This window comes from Anas acuta, chromosome 26, assembly GCF_963932015.1.
Source record: "Anas acuta chromosome 26, bAnaAcu1.1, whole genome shotgun sequence".
NCBI lineage: Eukaryota > Metazoa > Chordata > Aves > Anseriformes > Anatidae > Anas > Anas acuta.
The window spans coordinates 1,027,180-1,048,696 of NC_089004.1; the positions used below are offsets into that span (position 1 = coordinate 1,027,180).

The window sequence follows — 21,517 nt, forward strand, 5'->3', positions numbered from 1 at the left end:
GCTCAGGTGATGCTTGTCCACTGTCACGCAACAGATCAAGGGCACTGGGCTCTGCACTTCAGCAGTCACACTCCCTAAGCACCAGGGCTGGAAAGGAGCAGCCTCAACCAAGCATCCAAGCTGGATATGGAGCAACCGCGATTCTGCGCTGGAAGGAAACCAGCCCTGAGGAGGCAATTGGCCTCTGTCATCCCCAAAGCCTAATTAACCAAACCATCCCCACTTGTGGGAGGCTTTAGTGGGATCAGAGAGGAGCATCCAGGGAGGTCGGGGGAGGAATGTGCTGTCCCCACATGGGATGTGGGTGCTGGCAGGGTGCAGAGCTGAGCATCTTCCCGGCTCTACCAGGGCTGCCCGTGAGCTCAGCACTGCTGCGCGGGATGGCAGAGCCCAATGCAGGGCTGTGAACGTGGGGTGGGGGTCCTGTGCTCCTTTCTGGAGCCATCTACCTCCTGTTCACCCCAGTTTTCCTGTTGGATAGGGGGAAAATGACCTCTCTGGTTCGCGATCACTCGTGTGGATGAAGCCTCCAGTGGGGAGAGGGAGACAGCGAGGTGGGTGCCCAGGCGAGGTGACTAAGGGCGAGGGGAGGGCGTAAAGTCGGGGGGGGGGGGGGATGGGGGGGCACTGGGAGGCTGCTGGGGAAGGGGGGGGAACCCGCACCCCTCCTTGCCTTGCCAAAGAGGCGTGCACCCCGCTCTCGCCCCTGCGTTTTCGCAGCACAACCGGGGGCCGCGCATCCCCCCCCTCCCCGCTGCCATCCCGTTATCCCTCCTTCTCATCCCTTACCCCCCCCCCTACCCCGCACTCCCGGGGCTTCCCGGCCCGGCGGGGGGCTCGGGGGGCGGCTCCACGCCGCGGGCAGGGGTGGAGGGGTGGGGGGAGAGGCGCCGAGCGCCGCCCTCCGGGGACGCGCCGGGGCCGGGCCGGGGTCCGGCCGGAGCCTCCGCTGCCTTCAGCGCCGCGCCGCCCCCGGGGCTGCGGCTCTGCCCGCGCCGCCGCTCCCGCGCTATGGGCAGCCGGGGAAGCGGAGCCGAGCGGTGAGTGCGGGTACCGGGGGGCTCGGGGGGGGGCGAGCCGAGCCGAGCCGTGCCGGGGCAGGCAGAGCCCCGCGGGGAGCCGCACGTGGGTACCGGGGGCGGCCGCGCATCCACCGGGGTCCTCCCGGCCGGTGCCCGCCTCTGTCCCCAACCCCACCCCGGATCCTTTCGGGGCTGCGAGGCCCCCCCGTAGGTGGCGGGGGGAGAGGGCTCGGCACGGAGGGGGGCGGCGGGGTGGGGGGGTCGCTTGTGTGCGGTGGTTTGAATGCCCTCGGATGCGCGGAGAGCTGCAGGTGCCTCTGGCAGCCTCCAGCCGGAACGTGCCCCCCTCCAGCCTCTGCCCTCGGGCCCTGCGCTCCTGAGGCTCCGGTCCCTGCAGCCTCCCCCCGCTGCCAGGGCTGGCGGGAGCCTCTCGCAGCCCCCCGCAGCCTTTCCCTGGCAGACCTCAGCAGACCTCCCGGCCTAAGGAAGGGTCGTCCCCACCTTCCGCTGCTCCTGTTTCCCCCCCCGGGTCCTCCTTGCCACCCCAGGGCCCTGCCCGTCCCCGCTCTCAGCATCCTCGATTTTAGGGCTAGGTGTATTCTCCTGTCAAAAATCCCAGGCTTGATTTAAACGCGAGTGTTACCGGGGTTGTGTTTCTCAGGGAAATGGAGCAGGCAGCAGTCACAGCATACGCGGCTCCTATCATGTTCCAGAATAGCAGCCTGCCTCTTCCTGCTCCAGACCCAGAGTACTCTTGTGCCAGTTTCCTAATCCACTTACAAAGTGGATTGAGCTAAAACCTGACAAAAGGTGCTCTAATTCCCACAGCGTTCGCGCAAGGGAGCGATTGCAGAAGAGCAGCTGCTCCTTAAATTGATGCCCAGCCTGAACCAGACATGGGTTTGGGGGAAGGAAAAGCGCAAACGGGAGGAGAGAGGATAACAGAAGCAGGCAGAGCCACAGCAAAAGATACCCAGAGCATATCGGTGCGTGGATCCACACCTGATACTTTGGAGCAAAGAGGGGTTGGGGATGGGCTGGGGATGCTCGGGGGCCTGACAAGGACCAGGCCCTCCCAGGAGCTCCCATGTGCTGCTCGGCTTCGTGCCCAGTTCCCAGCTGGGGACGTGCTGCCTGCGGGTGTGAGGAGCAAACTGCCCCAGCGGGCGCTGTCTTCCCCAGCTGCAGGGGCCATGCCACGAGGAAGGCTGTATTCAGAGAGGGAAAGTTCCTCCAAACGTCTCTTGTGATCAAATCACCAGGAATTTTTTAAAAAGTCAACTGTAAAAGCAGATCTGCCCAGCAGCTCCCAGCAAGCTGAAGGGCCACTCACCGCAGTGTATCTGTGTGTGTCTTCCATGCCGGGGCAGATCCTGCTGCTATCCTTGAAAATGCAGACGTGCAGGCGGTGAACCCTGCGACAACCCATGCACAAAGTGCTGCACCACCCAGCTCTGCCCCGGCTGAGCCCATTTGACCACTGTGACCAGCGGGAGGTGATGCCAGCAGGGGGGTTGTGCCTTACAGCCCTATCAGCCATGGGGGGCTCAGGGCTCTGCACCCCAAAGGTCTGCTTCAGCATCCCTTGCACTGCCAGATGGAGAAAAGAATGCTCAGGTGCATGGCAAGAGACATGGAGCATGTGCTTTAAACAGGAGAAAACTCAAAGACCTGATAGGGAGCTGCTAGTTTGACAGCCTGTGATTGATCTGGTTTAATTTGAACTATTTATCATTGACATTTTTTTGGTGCTTATTAAAGCAGGAGAGGAGAGAGTGGAGGCACAGCTGCTTGCTGGAGGGATGGCAGAGGTGGCTCCCGATCCCCCGGGTTTCGTGTGGGTTTCAGAGATTGTAAAACTCTGGTTTGCATGGCATATCCTTGGCACAGCTGAGCTGAGGGGCGATGCTCTCCGGCACGAGAGGAGCAACTTGAGCGTAGGGAGCAGTCATGTTTCCACCAGCTCAGGGAAACAGGAGGCGAAGCAGCTTCAAGCAAGAGTTGTTTTTCAGCTTAAACATCAGCAGATTTTGCTTTTATTCTGGGAGTAATGAGCTGGAGGAAGAGAGAAAAGCACTGAGTTATCTTTCACCCTCAGGGGCTGTTCCATGTTGATAGCCCAGAGTGAAAGGTAGGTTCACGTGCCAGGGTGAGCAAGGAACCTGTGGCAGCAGGGTCCAGCCACATCCCCAGCATGGCCATGGGCATGGGGGTCCCGCACCACTGTTACTATCTTGTCCTTTCCCGCAGGGCATGCATCTGCTGATGCCCTGCTGGAGCTAGCAGGGCTGTGGGCTTCCTTCTGCTTTATGTATGGAGCTCAGCAATGTCTGCTTCTGTTAGCAGCGTCAAGCGTTGCATTACATGCTAACGCATCTATTGTTCCAGGGTCCTAGCCTCATCATTGTGCTCTCCCCTCCAAACAGCATTTCAGGCCTGAATTAAGCATTTAATTTGGAGCCTGATTATATGGAAGGACAAGAGCGCCTGGGTGTCTTTGCACTTGGCGTTTAGAGGCTTGAAAATGCTGCCGTTGGAGGCGATGGAGCCTTTTCAATTTCTGGTTGTTGGCTGGCTGTGTTTTGCCCCTGCACCTCCACTCAGCGGGACAGGACATGGGCCTGCATCCTGGCACCGGAGGAGCTGGGCTCCTCTGGCAAACACAACCTGCGTCGCTGTTGCATTTGCATCCCTGGGATGGGAGCAAACCGTTGCCATAGCCCTGGAAATAATGCCGGGAATGTGAAGCACGTGGATGGATGTGTTTTGTGTGGGCAGCGGTAATTCCCACGCCGTCAGCTTGCCGCGGCGTGGGCAGCCCAGGCGGGCACCATCACCAGCAGCATCTCCCCAAGCTCCAAATCCTGCCTTGCTGAGTGAAGGGGCAGTGGGGCTGAGCAAGGCCGTCTTTGAGCTTGTTCCACACTGTATTCACTCCCCCTGTATGGGTGGTATGCAAGAAAAATACATATAATGTGCTCCATACCTCAGTTTCCCTGTCCATACGTGGATGTACTCTGGAGGTCTGGCTTTGTGATTTCATACGCTCTCACAGCCCACGTCCTGCTGTATGTCTGTGTATGTCTTCAGCTGCAAAGTGATGATTTAATACTCCAAGAAGGGCGCAGGGGGCAAGCAGCATCTTTGCCATCCCTGAGCAGGGGCTGCGGTGTGGAGGTGAAAGGCACTGCTGGAAGACCTGCACCAGCCCCAATGCACAGGTGCTGTTTGAGCCCGAGGTGCTGCTTTGTGAGTCCTGGAAAAACACCAAAATGAACAGGCGAGGGCAGAAATGTTCCGAGCAGAGATTTGAGTAGAGATGAAGTAAAGCAATAAAACCCACGAGAGCATTTGGAAAAGATGATGAGAGCTGCCGTCTCGCCAGCCGTGGTAGGAACATCAACTGGGCTCTGGGCGTTATCGGGAGGCTATTTTCAAAGTATTTATGTAGGGTTTACCTGCAGCGAGAGCTGGCTCCTGGGGCTGCCAGCACAGCCCCAGGAAAGCTGCGGCGCCTCGGGCACACCGGCTGCCAGCTGGTGAGAGGAGCGGCGGCCCCGCAGCACCTCCGGAGGGACAGAGCCAACACTTGGCTCATGAAGGCAGCCAGTTTCAGCACAGGCTGTGGTGCATGGGAGGTTGCAGGGCTGGGGATGTGATACAGGGACGTGGTGAGGGGATGCAGGAACACGGCTTGTCGGTTGGTAGCGGGCACTGGGTAGCCATCAGCAATGGCATGTGCTGGTTCCTCCTGTTTTGGGTTCTTTTGCTTTGGGCCCTCTGGGCTGGCCTTGGGAAACCCAGGCTTGCAGCATGCCACAGGATTTTAGACGTGGATTTTGGGCAGACCAGGACATGGGGCCAGGGATGGTGTGGGCATTGGAGCAGGTTTCTGCAACCTGTTGGGGAAATGGACCCTCCGTCAGAGCTCAGAGTCATCCCTGGCTGCTCCCAGCCCTGGCCAGGGACTGATTTTTCCCTCTTGTTAACTGAAAATGAGAAAATGACAAAAAGGAGCATGCTCACACCAGTGCAGTGGAGCAGTCAGGATGTGAGTGATGGGAAGGGCTCAGCCGGCAAAACCCTGCAGGTGGGACCCCTCAGCGTGGTGCCAGGAGCAGGCTTTCCCCATGATGCTGGGTTTTCATCCCTTCTCTTTCCTGAACTGGCTCTGTCAGGGTTCTCATGTCCTGCCAGCCTTCATCCCCTGGAGTTTTTCATGTCCCCATGAGCTTGGCTGTGATGTGCAGCCCCTGTGCCTGTCAACCCTGTCCTTCTGTGCCATGCCCTCAGCATCCACAAATGCAGGCGCACTGGGACTCATCTGCTGCATCCGAACTGTGGTAAGAGTCTTTGCACCTGGAGTTCTTTCCATCCTATGTTGTTGGTTTTCTGTTTTGGTTTGGTTTGGTTTTTAGAGCCACAGCTATTCTCTTTTGCTTAGGTCTTAACAGTTCAGACATGCAATGCCGGAGCTCCTTGTTCAGCTCCCAGCATGTCAGCCAAAATAGCAGCGGCCACATACCGCTGGGGAGAGGGACAAGTGTTGCTAAGAATTAAAATGACAGATCCCAGTATCAAGGTCTTGGAGGGTTTGTGCTTTATTAAGCAACAGTGAGTTCATGGGAAAGGACTTTCACCCGGAGCACTGGTTGTGTCTACAAGAAAAGAAAATGGGGGCTATATTTAGGTTCAGCTGTGTGACACAGAGGCGCTGCGGGGAGGTGAGCTGGGCATCCTTGTACCCCCCAGCATCCTTGTACACCCTGCAGCCTCCTTGTCCCTTTGGCACAATGGGCTCACAGCCCTGAGGGGGAGCTGATGCTTACACCCAGCCGTGCCCAGCTTAGAAACATCCCCTGAAAGAAGGAAATCCTGGTGCTCCTGTGGAAGGATGCTGGGCACATTGGGCAGGTAGTGGTGGGCTGTGGGCAGCGTGTCCCCACTCCACGGCTTCAGTTCCTTGCTGGCTGTGACTCTGCGTGGTCATGGTGCTTTGGTCCCTGCCCGTGGTCCCTCACGTGTTTCCCTTCCAGGTTTGATTTTTCCCTAAGATGAGGTTTCACGATGATGGTGTTTATTTTAATAGATTGCTGGTTTTTATCTCTGCCTTAGGGTCTCCCTCTGCATGCCACCCCCTTCTATTAAAAATTCATTGTTTCTTTCAGATACCATTGCTAGAGGGAGATACGGAGGAATGAAGAAGGTTCATGAAAAGGAGGGAAAATAATTAATAGGAAGGGAATGTAAGAACACTTGAAACAAATATTGTCCCCATCCCTCTGCCCAAGCACTGAGCCTGTCACCAAAATGTAGACACCCCTTAACAGCCCGCAGGACTGGGGCAAGGACAAGGGGGATGTCGTGCTGAGGTGCTGGACATGATGTTTGGCAAAGGGACAGACCCACAAATTCCTGTGGTGCATGGGGACATTGCTGCTCAGCTTCTTGCTCCCTGTGGCCATGTGTGTCTCCACACCTTGCTGTCCTGTTTGCATCCCTGCGCCTGCGGGGCCAGATCCAGAAGCCTGGACAGCTGGCTCTGATGCCCTCTTTCACCCACCAGTCACCTGCTCTGCCTTTCTCCCTGTTCTGGCCACCTGGATGCCAACCCTTCAACAGAGCCAGAATGAACAATATTTTGTATTTTTCCACTTAAATCGCGTTGGAAGGAAAGTCCATCTGGTTCCCTCCATGCTGCCAGAGGGAAGAGGCTGGCCTCGGGTCAGCTTTTCAAGGGGCATCTCCTCATGGGCAGCCTTGTCAGGGTTGCACAGCCAAGACCTCCACTTCTTCTCCCTAACATCACAGCAGTGTGGAGAGGTAGAGCAGGACCCCAGTAACTGAGCTCTAATTAGGGCAGCAAAACGAGCAGGACCCTGCACTTGTAAACCACAGATGAAGTGACATAAATGAGATCTAAATTGTGACCTTTTTCCAGAAGCAGGAGTATTAACTGAGTGTGACAAATGGAGGGGAGGAGAAAAAAAAAAGACAGAACCATCCTGTCTTCGTTAATCCCAGCTCCTGTACACACGGCGCTGTGGGGACGTCACCTCAGGTCTGCTTGTGGGGTAGTGCAGCAGGGGTGTGCTTGGGGCCAGGGGAGTGCATGCTGCTGGGGCTGGCTATGTCTTGGCCTCACACAAACATCTGGCAACCTCTGGAAACCCAGGGCCAGGTTGTTTGTTGCGGTGGTCATGATGGAGTTGTGATCTGACAGGAGTTTGCATTTGTCTCCTTGCTGTCTTGTGGCTTGTTGTGGCCCGCGAGTTAAGGACGTGACAGAGCCATCCCCATTGCGCTGGATGCTGGGCTTTGCTCCTGCAGCCTCACCACCAGAGCTGGCTCCAGCACGACGATGTCCCCCTGTCCCAAAACTCAGAACCACACTGCTCTCCCTCCACTTCCCACCTCTTCCGTTCTCTCCTTCCTATCACCCCAAGCCCACAAGCAAATGCTGGGTGCCAGCCAGGCTACTTCTTTGGATGGACAGAGCAGAGGTTTTTTTCCCTCCTCCCCACAGTGGTTTTCCAAATTATCCCATTTCACTTTTGCAGCGGGCTCCTCTTTTGGGGGCACGTCACTAAGACAATTTCACTGATGCTTTCAAATGAGCAGCCCACAACATCACCCCCGTGTTGAGTCATTTTTGTTGTTCACATCTCTTAAAGTAAAGGTCAGCCAGAAGCCTGGCCAGCTGGGAACTCTGACATTAATTACACTAATGAGGAAAGTCTCTGGCTTACTGCAATGTGCTTTGTGGTCCTGGCTGCAGTGCTGTGGGGCAGCGGTGCCGGGTGAGTGGGGTCGTGCTGGGAGGAGGAGAATGAGGCTCCTGCAACACCCTGAGGGCTCTGGGCCTGCTGCCTGGTGGTGTTTGCTGCAGGCTCTGTCTGTGTGCTCCCGCATACTTCTGTTTGTTCCCGTGTGCTTCTGTGCACCCCTGTGCACTCCTGCCCCAGGCTGGGCAGCAGGACGAGACCCAGGGTGGATGGCAATGAGAGGCCACGAGCTGCGGGCACATGGGAACCAGAGGACACTTTTAGGCCACTTCAGCAGCGCGTTCATGGGTCCCATTTCACAGGGATTAAAATGGATTGGCAGACAAAAAACTGAAGTAACCTGAACCGGAGGTTGCTAAGTGACGTAAGAGTTACCAAAAATAAATGCCAAGAACATCAGTTGAGACCCTAATCTCTCAGATGTGTGGGAAAGAGAGGCTCGCGTAACGAAGGCGGGGGTTTATTAAGCCAAGCCCAGTTGCTTTTTCTAATGCGAGTGTAGGGGCCACGTCCGCACTGGTGCAGGGCTGGAGGCAAAGCCGTGCAGCCTGCAAGGAGAGCAGAGGCGGCTGGGGAGAGCCGGCTGCTGAGCAGGGTTTGGTCACTGCCGGGTTCACTGCAATTTGGTTTCAGCAGGATTGCAATAAATACAGGGGCACATCCAACTTGCTGGAACTCGTATCAGGATTTGCCTTATCCACCCCAGTTGCCAGAGGCCTGGCTTTCAGGAGCAGCGAGCCGAGCTGCTCTGTCACCGTGCTTCACTTCTGCACGGAAATGCCTCACACATTGTGACAATGCAAAAGGAAGGCAGCTTCCCTCCCAATTATCACATTACTTTGGCATTACAGGAACCCCACCTGCTCCACAGCTGCTAGCAACGTGTAGCAGAAACAGCTCTCCGTGCATCCATACTTCGTGAGGTTATAATCCCTCAAATCACATACACTGGACTAATTCGCTCAACAAAATCCTTGCTGAGTTGCATCATCACGGCGTTGGTGCTGCAAATGTCCACCTGCTGGCACTGAGGGCAGGGCAGGGTCTCCCTAGGTCATTTGGAGAGCTCTTGCCTGTATTTTAGGCACTGGCTGCTGCCCACCTGATGCCCCTGGGCATTCACTTGCTGCGGGTTGAATGTGAACACGCCCCTGCTCTGGGCTTCAGCGAAGGTGTGGGAGTACTGCCAGCCCCTGCACCCCTCTGCTGATGCCGGGGCACATCTCAGAGCAGGGGGTGCTCCTTGCTGTTATTGCTAATGGGGGATTTTTTTAGTGCTGCTCCTTTCTTGCTAGCTGCTTTTGAGGCGTGCATCCCCACTGGGGCCTTGTGCAAAGCACAGGTTTAATTTTATGCAGGTGTGTTCATGCTGCTGACTGCCAAAAGGAAATGTGGGGGAGGATGAGGGGAGCTGCAAGCATGTAACTGGGATAGCATTGTCTTACGGCAGCTGGAAACATGGGCGCTCATCCTCTGGGGGGACAGCCAGGCAGAGCAGGGGTGAGCCAGGACCATCCCTGAGCAGCATCTCACACCACAGCACTCACCAGCTCACAGCTGGCTCCAGGAGGTGGCTGTGTCTTCTGCTCAGTGGTAGCAATACTTTCCTGGAGAGATTTTTGTTTTTCTAGTATGCTATGTGCTCGGTCTTTCGGGGATCCCAAAAGAGGTGTTTTGTCTGTCCATGAACAGTGCCCAGGTGGAGCTGGGGCTTGCAGGAGGCACTAGGGAGGTACAGAGGACAGCCCTGCCTCACAAGCACCAGCAGCTGTCCTGGGCTCATCTCCTGGTGTCATCAGGGATGTCCCCAGGAGCACTTGTGGGTTCAAGCTGTGTGTGACTGGGTCTGGCCACCCCCTTGTTTCTTTGCTGTTTTCCTCTACATCCTGGGTTCTTGTGGGAGGGTGAAGTGGCAGCTGGGCTGGAAAGGCAGCGTCCCTGCAGGTGCAGTCAAATCAGACCTGAAATCTGGGGCCATTTGTTAACCAGAAGAAGCTATATTTCCCCCAAAAGGGAGACCTTAAATCCCCTCTTACTTTGATAGAGGCAAACTAAACTTGATGCAGGCAAAGCTGTAGCAAGGCATTTGTTTGGAGGTCAGTGTCCTGTGCCAGCCGTTGGGGCTGGAAACACTTCTCTGCACCCCAAGAGGCAGAGACCCAGGATGGGGGTTTTTACTTGTAAGTTTGGCTCAAATCTCCCTCAAAAGAGGATTCCTGAGCAGCTGCTGGCAGCACTGCTGCAGAAATGCCATAGCCTGAGGTCACCGCGCACAGGGAACATTGTGCATCCTCCCTGCTGCACTCCAGAGCTGGCCACTCGGAAACTGTTTGTAAAAGGGTGATTTATATGTGATTATATAAATACATTTAATTAGGGGAGGTGCAATGACCAGATCATACGTTGGGGTGGAGCAAGGCTAAGGCTGCTTCCCCTGTCTGGGACATGCATGTGCTCTGTATCCATGGCCTTTGGGGCATTTAGTTGTGGTTCTGGCCGCTGCGGGGAGGGGATTTATGCTCTTCTCCTTGTGCTGTTTTACCCAGAGGAGTGGAGGCTGGCCGTGCCCGACGCTTTGCCATGTAAACCTCCCCGGCCTCGCACACTGCAGCACAGACAGATGTTGGCACAGCCCCAGACCTGCAGAACGGTGAGTGAGGGGCACGGGGGGGTTCAGCTTGGGGGGGCTGTGCCCTCAGTGCTTGTGGCTGTCATGCTTCAGGGCATTAACTCCCTGCTCCTCTCCTCAGCTCTAAGCGCTCCGTGCCACCACATTTGAGGCCTCGATGTTTGCTCCATGTAATGGCAGAGAAAGCTCTGCCCATTGCTGCTGCCCCAAAATGAGCAAGAAAAGACTGGAGGGAAGGCGTAGCGCTGGGCTTGAGGCTTGCGGGGATGATGAGTGCTGGCAAGGGCTCTGGATAGCTGCACAGGCAGCCGCAGGGTCCCCAGTGCCACTCATGGCTTGAAGAAAGGCATTTTTGGAGTTGTGGCTGGAGCTTGGATGTCTGGATGGGCTTCATGGAGAGGGGGACAAGGGCTCGAGAGCTCACCAGCTCAGTCCCCACAGTCCTGGGTTGGGAGGTACAGGCAGAGCTCTGGGGACTGGATTCCCCCAGCCTTCCCACCACAGAGAGCTCTGGCATTCAGGAGCCTCTTTGGGGCTGCAGATGGGAACAGAGATGCTTTCACAGTCCCACAACTGCAGCTAATGCCCTGAAGCTGCAGATCTGGGGACCAATGCCAGCTTCTCGTGCTCCAGATGTCCCCGCTTGCTGCAGCTTCCAGCCAGGAGGAGCCGTTGGGGTGGCGCAGCTGGAGACCCCAGGCTGGGCAGCTCTTGAGTGCAGGGTCATATCCTGTGCTTTCCCCCAGAAACGCAAATTTATACCACTTCCTTCCCTAGTTTGCCTCATCCATCGAGAGGGGGATGGTGGCAGGTGCCTGCCAGAGGCTTTGCTGCCCAGATTAGGGTGGATTTGGGAGCTGCTTTCCACAAGGCTCTGGCAGGGCTGGGACAAGGTCCCCTGTACCCCTCCCCAGCCAAGAACCTATTAAAGTGAAGCTGGTTTGATCTTCCCCCTGCCTGGCAGGATGAGGGATAGATTGCAATGTCAAGCGTTATTTCACCCTGTAACGGCATTTTGCTTTCTTTGCTCGCTGCTCCCATGATCGTAATTGGGATGGCAATAACATTTCAAATGCAGCAGCTGTAGACAGGTCTTAAAAAAGGCATTCAGCCCTGGACTGACGCTGAGCAGAGCTGAAAGGCGGAGGGAAGGCAGTCTGTGGCTGCTGCTCCCTGTGCCCCTTGCCGGGGATTTCTGCCCCGAGCGGGGTTTTCCAGGAGGTCGGAAGCTGTGGATCGGCAGCTGCCACCCCTCCATGCCCTCCTTGTTTTTCCATGGAGAGCAGAGCGATCCTGCTGGCCTCAGGCTGTTTTCCACCCATGGCTGCCACTTCACCCTGTCCTCAGAGTGGACATCTGTCTGTCAGGCTGCTCTGTCCGTCTGTTCATCCTGCGCATGAATCCAGCCATCCAGTCCAATTAGAGCCTCAGCAATGATGCGGCTCGCTCCCAACACACAGTGCCCATGGGGGGCTGTGGGGTGGGGGACAGCCAGCCCCATCCACCCTGCCCAGGGCTCACAGCCTCCCAGGGACTCTGTGTCAGGACCCTTCCCTCGGGTGCCAATTCCCTCAGGGAGGCTTGGGCAGAGCCTGTGGGTAGCAGCACACACTTGGGCTGCCACAATACCCTCAGGAGTGGGGCCAGGCTGGACCCTGCACCCAGCTAGGGTGAATGTGGGGGGGTCCGAACACTCCCGAGCAGTGCCATTTATCAGCACTCTGAAAGGTGGATAATTACAGCGTATGCTGCTCCTATGTGGTTATTAATCATCCTGCCCCTGTATTTCATTTATCATGAAGCTGCCTGCCTTAGAGGGAAGGTCCCCTCCCTGGGAGGGTGTGTGGTGAGGTAGCACGTCAGTTTGGGTGCTTGGGTGCTGTTTGGGTGCTGTGTCTGCAGGAGGGGGGTGCTCCCTACCTGGTGGTAGTGGGGTGTCCCCGTCACTGGCCTCAGTGCAGCCTCAGGATGCCCTGCTTGGCCGGGGTCTGGCAAGTTCTCTCTGTCCCTTCCATGGGGCTCCAGCTGAGCGTGCCACACTGGCTGCAGTGGGCATGTGGTGTAGTTTTGGGGGAATAACCATAGAAAGCCCCAGGTACACGGGCTGTCCGTCTGCGCTTTCTATCACCTGAGATGGTAAAAGGCTTCTGCAAATGCCAAGTTCTCATTACACAGCAAAAATGTGCTGGACATCCTCCAAAAATAACCCTGGGGTCGCTTCCAGGGCCACCACTGTCACTGCCTGCAGCCAGAGACACCCACCTCGGGAGAGAAATGAAGATGCTGGGAGCATACCAACCACCTCCGCTGGGCCCCGCACTGCTGCGTGGCTGCTGCGCTCCGTTCTCCACTACCCGCAGCAGTGACCTTTTGGAAATGTTGTACGCTGTGGTCGTCTCTGAATGTCTTCTCTCTGGGGAGCATCTTGTGGAGATAGAGATTCAGACATGATGTCTATCAAGAAGAAGAGCAGATTGTGGCCAATCTGTGGCTGCCTGCAGAGTATTGCTTAAGCCACATGCTTGACAATCATAAGGTTGTCTCTAAAAATAAGCGGTGGCTTCTTTCAGGTTGTCTCCTTGGCATCACAGCTCATTTGGGAATCCTCGGTTCTGGGTCCTCGCAGCAGTTATGAGGGCTGGGAGTTTCCACGTGGGAGGGAAGCAGCAAGTCCTGCGGCTGTGGAGGACTTGGGTGGGAGCACAGGGGGAAGGCAGCTCCAGGAAGAGGTCGGCCATGGGTTTTGCTGGGCAGAAAGGGTAAATCCTGGCCCTGCTGGAGGCTTGGGCAGCCTGGCTGCTCCAGCATTGCCTTGGCCAGCCCTGCGACTTGAGGCCATTGAGCAGGGGGGGAGCCATAAGATGCAGCAGCTGCCAGTCACCAAAATCTCACCAAAATCACTCCCATCTAAATAAGGGTCTTGTGGTTTTCCAATGGCCCCTTTAAGCTGTGCTTTGGGGTATTTTCTGCAGTCACCCACAAGGAGCAGGTCTTCTCTCAGACATCTCTCCTCCCATGCTTTCTCGCCCTATTTCTGCATGTTGTCAAAAAGATCTGATGTCTGAACAGCCTCTGGTGGATCCCAATCCCATGAGCTGGGCACCACCAGGCTCTTCCCGTTGTCCCCAGCCCAGCTCCAGGGTGTTTACTGGCTCCTTCAGCTGCAGCTGCTCAGGACGGGGCTGGCACAGGTAGGATGGGGCCCTGGTGCCCACCACAAGCTGGCTTTGTGCTGGGCAAGTGAGCAGCGCCTGGAAATGAAGTGACCTAGAAAAACTGCCCGTGTGCGCCAGAGCGCAGAGCCGGGAGAGTTGGTTTCCCAGCCAGACTCTGATGGGATTAGGAATAACTCCGTTAGGTAATTCTCCATGGGGTCTGGTGATTGATTTTCTTGCTTTCTACACCCAGCTCTCTCCTCCTGTCTGTTTCAGCTGGATTATTCTCATTCTTGCTTTGCTAATTGCCTGATCACTACAGCCTCATCAGAACAATGTGCGGGGAGACCACTGGCCTCCCATGACCCCCAAGTTTTCTGACTCCTCATATCTCAGCTCTGTTTTCCCCTCCTGCGCTTCCCAGCATCAGCTGCACAGTTTCTGCAGCCCAGATTGGACAGAGGGCCCCTCTGGGAGCAGGGGGACTGGTGGAAGGATGAGGGGTGGTTGGAGCATAAGGCTTGAGGTCCATGAGGAGGGACCGAAGCTGGCAGCAGGGAGGGTCTGCAGGCACCATGCTGAAGCTGCGGGACAGCAGGAGGCTCACTCTGGGGCTCCAGGCTCCCATCACATCACAGCTTTTCCCCTGCACGTGCACAGATTCTCCAGCCTCCAGCACCAGAAAATCACATGGGGCCTCCTGGGCATGTGCTTAAGGACACAGCACAGTCCCAACACTGTCATTCCTCTCTCCAGCATCAGTGTTTTGGGGGACAAGCCTGCCCAACGTGTCTACTGGCCCTAGCACTGCATCCTGCCCCACATGCAGCCATCCTGCACGGAGATTCTGCAGTGACCACACTGTGGGTGCTGCTAGACATAGGACTGGTGACTCCCCTGGGTGCTGCTGGGTGCTGCTGCCCTCCCGGAGCCCAGCGGGGAATATCGCATGCCTGGCCTCAAGCAGCAGTTTCTGAGGGCAGCCCCAGGAGGACCATTTTGAATTCTGAAAGTAGGTGCGAGAGTAAAACAAGACGTTGCTTTGGCTGAAGTGTTTGTACTTGTGTGATGTCAAAGCAGGAGAACCTAGAAATGTCAAGCCCAGCTTCTTTTCTGGTCTTTATTCAGAGGAGAGACCTGGGTGCTGAGGAGCAAGTGCTCTTGATGGCTAGTAGCAGCCTTGCTACCTCCCCAGCCTCTGCCCAGCTTTATTCCTCTGCCCAGCCTCTCCGTCCCTGCCCTGCAGCTGTGCCTGCACTGTGCTGAGCCTGGGCTTCCCTGGCTCCATTCCCCAGTCTGGCGAGCAGCAGATGTGTTATTTTTAAAAACAAATTAAATGCAAAGAGAAGCCTCTATCTAGGCCTTTGAGTTGAGTCTTAATTGGCCTCACCCCCCAGAGGCCAGGCAAGCCCCAGAGAACGCAGCAGTATCGCAGTAACAAGCTATTAATAAATGGTAGTGACTTTTCCTGCACGTTGTGTCTGGGTGCATCCTTCCCACGCAGCCCAGCAAGGGCAGGGAGTGAGCACCTGTGCAGGTACAAGGGTTGGGGAGGAGCAGAGCCACTTGGACCGAAAGGATGTAGTCAAGGTGTGAGCACATGGTCATGGCAGCAGCTCCGCATGCCTCCCAAAAGCTGCAGGAATGCATGGCTGGGATGTGGGGACAGCAGCAGAGACAGGTTGCTCTGCAATCCCACCCCACAAGGGAACCCTGCTCGGCATCACCTAGCCCCGCATTAATCCCCTCCTAGCCGCCTGTGGCTGTGAGGATGATGGTGATGCTTTCCCTATTGGCTTGGAGAAACAGGGAAATGTGACAAAATTAAGACATGCAAAAAGAAGTCTTTAAAAGATAATCTCCTGTGGCTCCTAAATTGCACTGAGCAATGGGTTTATTGCTGGCGAATTGCTCAGATTGTATAATAGGATCAGAGCTGGAAATTATCCACGGAGATAGCATCCTTCCCCATGCTGTGGGCATAAGGAGGGTTGGGAAGCCCCCTGCGCACCCTGAGGCTGGATCGTGTAGCAGCCCAGAACCAGCCTACAGCACTCCAACCGAGCAGCCCTGCTGTTTAATTAGGTTAATGACAGTGCTTGGTTCAGGAGAGATGGCTGATGAGCTTTGCATCAATGCTGGGATGTGTCTCTGGCAGATTTGGGGCAAAGGAGGGAAAAGAGAGCAGGAAAGGGAAAAGCAGTGAAAAGGGAAATGGGTGATGAGGTCCTAATCCCTCTGAAAGGAGGGCAGCAGCGGCTGAGCTGCGGCCGGTGCATCGCAAGCAGCAGGTCAGCGGTAATCTGTCATCTGCCAAGATTCAGCCCGCAGCATGCAGCCTCCCCCAGCCCACTCTGGAGAACAGAGCAGGGGGACAGGGACAGGAGGACCAGCTCCTGCATGAGGCCCCAAGCATCCTCCATCCCGTGGAACTGAGGCCAAATGGCCATGGCAGGGCAGGACCCCAGGCAAGAACCCTCCGCTGCCACCACAGGGAACAAGGAGGACGTGGTGTCCCACCTTTGCTTCATGCCCGTGTTTGCATAAGGCATAGTCCCCAGGCCACAAGAAGAGGTCCATGGGGTTTCCTATGGGACTGGGACCTTGTCAGGGCCATGGACCATGGTTTGGGGTGCTCCAATGGAGGCATTTTTTGGTTGTAGCCCACAGACTGATGATCTTGATAGGACTTGCATCACGTCTCTCTTTCCCTTCCAGGTGCATGGGAGAATGGTAGAGAGTCCGTAAGACCATGCTCTACACCATGACATGTTGGCTCCCGGTCCTGATCCTCCACCTGGTCCTCCAAAGCTCCCCACGGGTGGCAGCCTGCCCTGCCCGCTGCGAGTGCGCCCCACAGATCAAGTCAGTGGTGTGTCACCGCAAGCGGCTCACCGCCATCCCTGAGGGCATCCCTACTGAGACCAAGATCCTGGAGCTCAACAAGAACCGCATCCGCTGTCTGAACCCAGGGGACCTCTCCCCATACCCCTTGCTGGAGGAGCTGGACTTCAGCGAGAACATCATCACCAATGTGGAGCCAGGCGCCTTCAGCAACCTGTTCAACCTGCAGACCTTGCGGCTGCGGGGGAACCAGCTCAAGCTCATTCCCCCAGGAGTCTTCACCAAGCTGACCAACCTCACCCTGCTGGACATCAGCGAGAACAAGCTTGTCATCCTGCTGGACTACATGTTCCAGGACTTGCGAAACCTGAAGAGCCTGGAGGTGGGTGATAACGACTTGGTGTACATCTCCCAGCGAGCCTTCTCAGGGCTGCTCGGCCTGGAGCAGCTGACCATCGAGAAGTGCAACCTGACCTCCATCTCAGCCGAGTCGCTCTCCTACCTCCAGAACCTGGAGGTGCTGCGGCTCCGGCACCTCAGCATCTCCACACTGGAGGACCAAAACTTCAAGAAGCTCTACAACCTCCTGCAGCTGGAGATTGATAACTGGCCGCTGCTGGAAGATGTCTCCCCCACCAGCTTCCAGGGCCTGAACCTCACCTCACTCTCCATCACCTACACCAACATCACAGCCGTGCCCACCGCTGCCTTGAGGAACCTGGTGTACCTCCGGTACCTGAACCTGTCCTACAACCCCATTAGCACTGTGCTGAAGGGCTCCTTTAAAGACCTCATCCGGCTCCAGGAGCTCCACATTGTGGGCGCTCTCTTGGTGTCTGTGGAGCCGCAGGCCTTCTCTGGCCTGCGACAAATCCGGCTGCTCAACCTTTCCAGCAACTTTCTCTCCACGCTGGAGGAGAGCACCTTCCACTCCGTCAACACACTGGAGACACTGCGGGTGGACAGGAACCCCCTGGCCTGCGACTGCCGCCTCCTCTGGATCCTGCAGCGACGGAAGACGCTCAACTTCGACGGGCAGCAGCCCATGTGCTCCACACCACCTGAAATCCAGGGCAACGCCCTGCGCGACTTCCCCGACTCCGTGCTCTTTGAGTACTTCACCTGCCAGAAGCCCAAGATCAGGGATCGAAAGCTGCAGCATGTCACAGCCCGCGAAGGCCAGTCTGTGTCCTTCCTGTGCCGGGCGGACGGGGAGCCGGACCCCTCCATCGTCTGGGTGTCCCCCCAGCACCGCATGATCACCACGCGCAGCACAGGGCGGGCAACCGTGCTGCCAGGGGGCACCCTGGAGATCCGCTTTGCCCAGGTGCAGGACAGCGGTACCTACATCTGCATTGCCAGCAACGCGGGGGGCAACGACACCTACTTTGCCACCCTGACGGTCAAGGGGCACCCAGCCGACGGCTCCCCCTACGCCAACCGGACTTTGTACCTCAGCGAATTCAACGACACCTACCACAACGACACCCAGGTCTTCTTGAAGTTTACGCTGGATCTCAAGACCATCCTGGTCTCCACAGCCATGGGCTGCATCACTTTCCTTGGCGTGGTCCTCTTCTGCTTCCTGCTCCTCTTTGTGTGGAGCCGGGGCCGGGGACAGCACAAGAACAACTTCTCGGTGGAGTACTCCTTCCGGAAGGTGGATGGTCCCACAACCACCACGGGCCAAGGAGGAGCCAGGAAGTTCAACATGAAGATGATCTGAGCCTCTTTGGAGGAGAAATGTTGTCTGCTGCCCAGCCCTGGGCATGGGTACAGCAGGATGGAACCGGGGATGCGGGGGCACTGGTGGTGTCCTTGCTGCTTGGGGGCATCAGCAGGGCCAGCACCACGGGTACCCAGAGTCTGGGATCAAGGACCCACATGGTCCCAGCCCCACGGTGACCCCACAGGGTACAAGTTGCCCAGGGGCCATCCCAGCTCCCGATGTAGCTGATGTTTTTGCTACCAACTATGCATTTCTTGATGGAATCAGCAGCATTTCGGCCTGGGAAAAAAAAAGAAAAAAAAAAAAGCTTCCTTTTTTTTCCCTTTTCCCTTTTTATTTTTTTTTTAAAGAGACTCTCTGGAAAACTTTCTTGGTGTTGTTTATGGTTGTTCTCTCTTTTTTGTTTTGTTTTGTTTTGTTTTTTTTTCCTCCAACAATTTTTTAAAATGAATTTCCAAAAGAAAAGTCTTCCGGTGCGACGCAGGACTGGGGTGCCATACCAGGGTGTTCCTGGCACCCCCCCCAACCCCCCGCCGGCACAGCCAGACCCCAGGACATGGCCATGCCACGGGACCTTCACCTGGGCAGCTTCAGCAAGGGGCAGCTGCAAAAATGGGTGCTGGGTATGCTCCTGCGCAAGCAATAATGATCACCCGTCCCTCCTACCCCACGCCAGGCAGTGGGGGGTGTGAGCAGGAAACAAATGGGGAAAAAAATAATGAGGCCACAGGCATTCAAATTACAATGAGCAGTCACACAGCAAGGCCAGGCCCCACTTTGTATGCATCTAAGCCGCTCTCCAGCCATGGCCTTGATGGGGATGTGAGGCTGGGACCGAGCTCTGGCAATCTGGTGGGGAGCAGGGACGGTGACACCAGGCAGCAGGATAGGGGTGAGGGCTGGGGTCCTGCTCCAGGGCTCCCAGGGCTGGCGTACAAGGTTGTGCCCACATTTCTGCTCCTGATACAGGGTTGTCCCATTTGCAGCTGCAGGGCTGACGGTGGGATGTCCTCATACAGGTACAAAAGGCAGCTTTGGGTGCAGGCAGGGCATCTTCTTTAGCTTGCAAAGTTGAATTCTACAGGACAGGAGCTCTGCGCCCTGCCTGTTGCCACAGGGACAGTCCCAGCTTCATGTCCCTTGCCCCACTGGCTCTTCCACCTCTGCTGTACCTCGGGATGTATTTTTTTTGGGTGCAAGAAGGAGCACCTGGAGAGAGAGCCTGAATGGGACCCTGTAGAGCCCACCACCACTGCCCCAGCTCATCTCCATGCTTGGGGCGCAGGTTGCAGCTTTCAGGTGGTTTTATCTTTTTCACCCATTTTCAAGTACCTTTTAAGTAGAGTAGCAGAAGCCCCAGCTCCTTGGGGGGGGCTGCAGGAAGGGCTGTGCCCCCTTCCTCCTCCCTGTGTTCACAAGGGGTCCATCCCTGTCCCCATTCCTGCAGTGTGCCCGAGCAGGGCTTATGGCACCCCCAGGCCTTTTGGGGATGAATTTTGGGCACAAGCTCCCAAAGGGCCAGGGACTGGAGGGGACAGGGCTATGGCCCCACAGCTTCACTCTGTGTCATCCCCGCACCCCATCTCAACTGCACCCCATCCTGCTGGGATGTGCCATGGGCACAGCACACATTTGGCCTCCTCGGCCCCCAGCTTGTCCCCAGAGGGAAGGGGGTGGCGGAGCCAATGACCACAGCATCCAAACAGCACCCAACCACGTTCAAACCAGACCCAGGCTGCTCCCCAGTCTGCTCCCGTGCCTTCCCCTGCCCACACTGGGGGGATCACAGGGTTGGGGAGACACCCATCACTCCCCATCATCCTCACCACAGGTCGCATGCCAGGTGCCCCCACGCTCCCCGCGCGCTGCATGCTGTGTCGTGTCAGGGGTCCCACCCATGTCACCTGCTCTGTCTGATTTGTTTATTTATGTATGTATTTATTTATTTATTTTACCTTGGGGGTGTGTGGGAGGGGTCAGGCACAAAGGCTTACAAAATCTCCAAAAACCTCCCACCGTTTGCAAAGGAAGGTTCTGGCAGTGCAGACCTGCACAGTTTTCTGTGTCATGAGCATGTGAAATTTATTTGCAGGGAAAAGAAGGAAAAGAAAAACACAAAACTAGGATTTTGTGATTTTTTTTGTTTGTTTATTTGCTTTGTTTTTCGCCTTTTCTTCCCCATGTGCCTCCAGTAAGACAGCTACCTGCACAGTTGGTCCCTTCTACACTGTGTGCAGGATCCATGCCACAGCCTCCAGCAAGGCAGAAGGGCTCGGGCAGACCCCAAGCACCTGGAGCTCAGCTGGGGACAACTGTCTGCTCAGACTGGGCACTCGCTAAGGGATGGAGGTCAGGGCAAAGCTGCAAACATGGAGCCAAAGGGATTAGGGCAGTGGGTGAGGACCCTGGTGGGGTCAGGAGCGGGGGGGGTTGGGCTTTCCTGTTGATCACCTGTGAGCACCACTGCCAGCCCTGTAAAACCCCTAATAAACGATGCTAAAACAACTTTCAGAGGGTACTAAAGTTCATATTAATAACTAATAAATGATTAATGTGCATGTGTTAACAAGCTGCCACTGCTATTAATCTGTTATTAATTATTAATTGAGTGTTTATAAGTATGCCCTGAAGCCGATGGGTGCAAAGCCTTGCACCCACCCTCCTGCTTGCATGGAACTGGGGGGGGGGCTCCACAGACCCACATGCACGCACGTGCGTACACACACACACACACACACACACACACACACGTCCCACAGCTCTGCTGCACAGTCCCCTGCTCAGCTTGCAGCCCCAAGCACCACTGGCATCCCCAGGGGCAGCGTGGAAATATCAGCATACCCTAACAGCACAGCTTTGAATTTTCACCAAATGCCTCTGACGAGGCTGAAATCCAGGCACCAGGGTATGCACCACAGTTCGCTGGCTGGTGAAACCGAGACACAGGTGGGTGCTGTGGCAGGGCTAAGGAGCTGGAGCCAGCAGCACTGGGGGGAACTGGGAAAATTTCTGCTTCTAAGGAGTGTGTGGGGTTCCCTTCCCCATCCCATCGGCCCCAGGGGACATGCTGGCATCTCTGCCCTTGCACCTTACACCTTGGGGTGTAAAAGAGGAAATTGGGGGTTTTCTTTTACTTCCTGCATGGAAAAAAAATAATAATAAATGCATGTTTCCAGAGAGTACGGCAGGCTCACTGTCAGAGTTGCTGTGCTGAAGAGTCTGGGTGCTCAGGGGACCTAGAGCTGAGCCCCATGGTTCCTGCAGCAGCTCTAGGGGTGATGGAGCCTCCATGACCAAGGCTGCTGAGAAAACGGCTCTGACCCCAGCCAAGAGAAACCCAACCAGAGATGGGC

General features: G+C 56.2%; 1 protein-coding gene across 9 annotated transcripts; it reads left to right on the forward strand.

Annotated features, from left to right (window-relative positions):
- The first annotated feature begins 251 nt into the window (after positions 1-251).
- Positions 252-20,669, forward strand: LINGO3 (leucine rich repeat and Ig domain containing 3). 9 transcript variants are annotated; one of them, XM_068661680.1, is made up of 4 exons: positions 252-356; positions 482-554; positions 10,354-10,457; positions 16,310-20,669. In XM_068661680.1, the coding sequence occupies exon 4, from the start codon at positions 16,344-16,346 to the stop codon at positions 18,159-18,161; it is 1,818 nt and encodes a 605-aa protein (XP_068517781.1). In that variant the 5' UTR covers positions 252-356; positions 482-554; positions 10,354-10,457; positions 16,310-16,343; the 3' UTR covers positions 18,162-20,669. The 9 variants fall into 9 exon arrangements, with proteins under 9 accessions (XP_068517781.1, XP_068517784.1, XP_068517779.1 ...); XM_068661683.1 differs by adding an exon at positions 12,661-14,603 and having other exon boundaries at positions 258-554; XM_068661678.1 differs by lacking the exons at positions 252-356; positions 482-554 and adding exons at positions 874-1,040; positions 12,661-14,603.
- Positions 20,670-21,517: the final 848 nt, after the last annotated feature.

Coding starts and splice junctions, on each gene's coding strand:
- LINGO3 (XM_068661680.1), top strand. CDS start 16,344: ATGCTCTACACCATGACATGTTGGCTCCCGGTCCTGATCCTCCACCTG.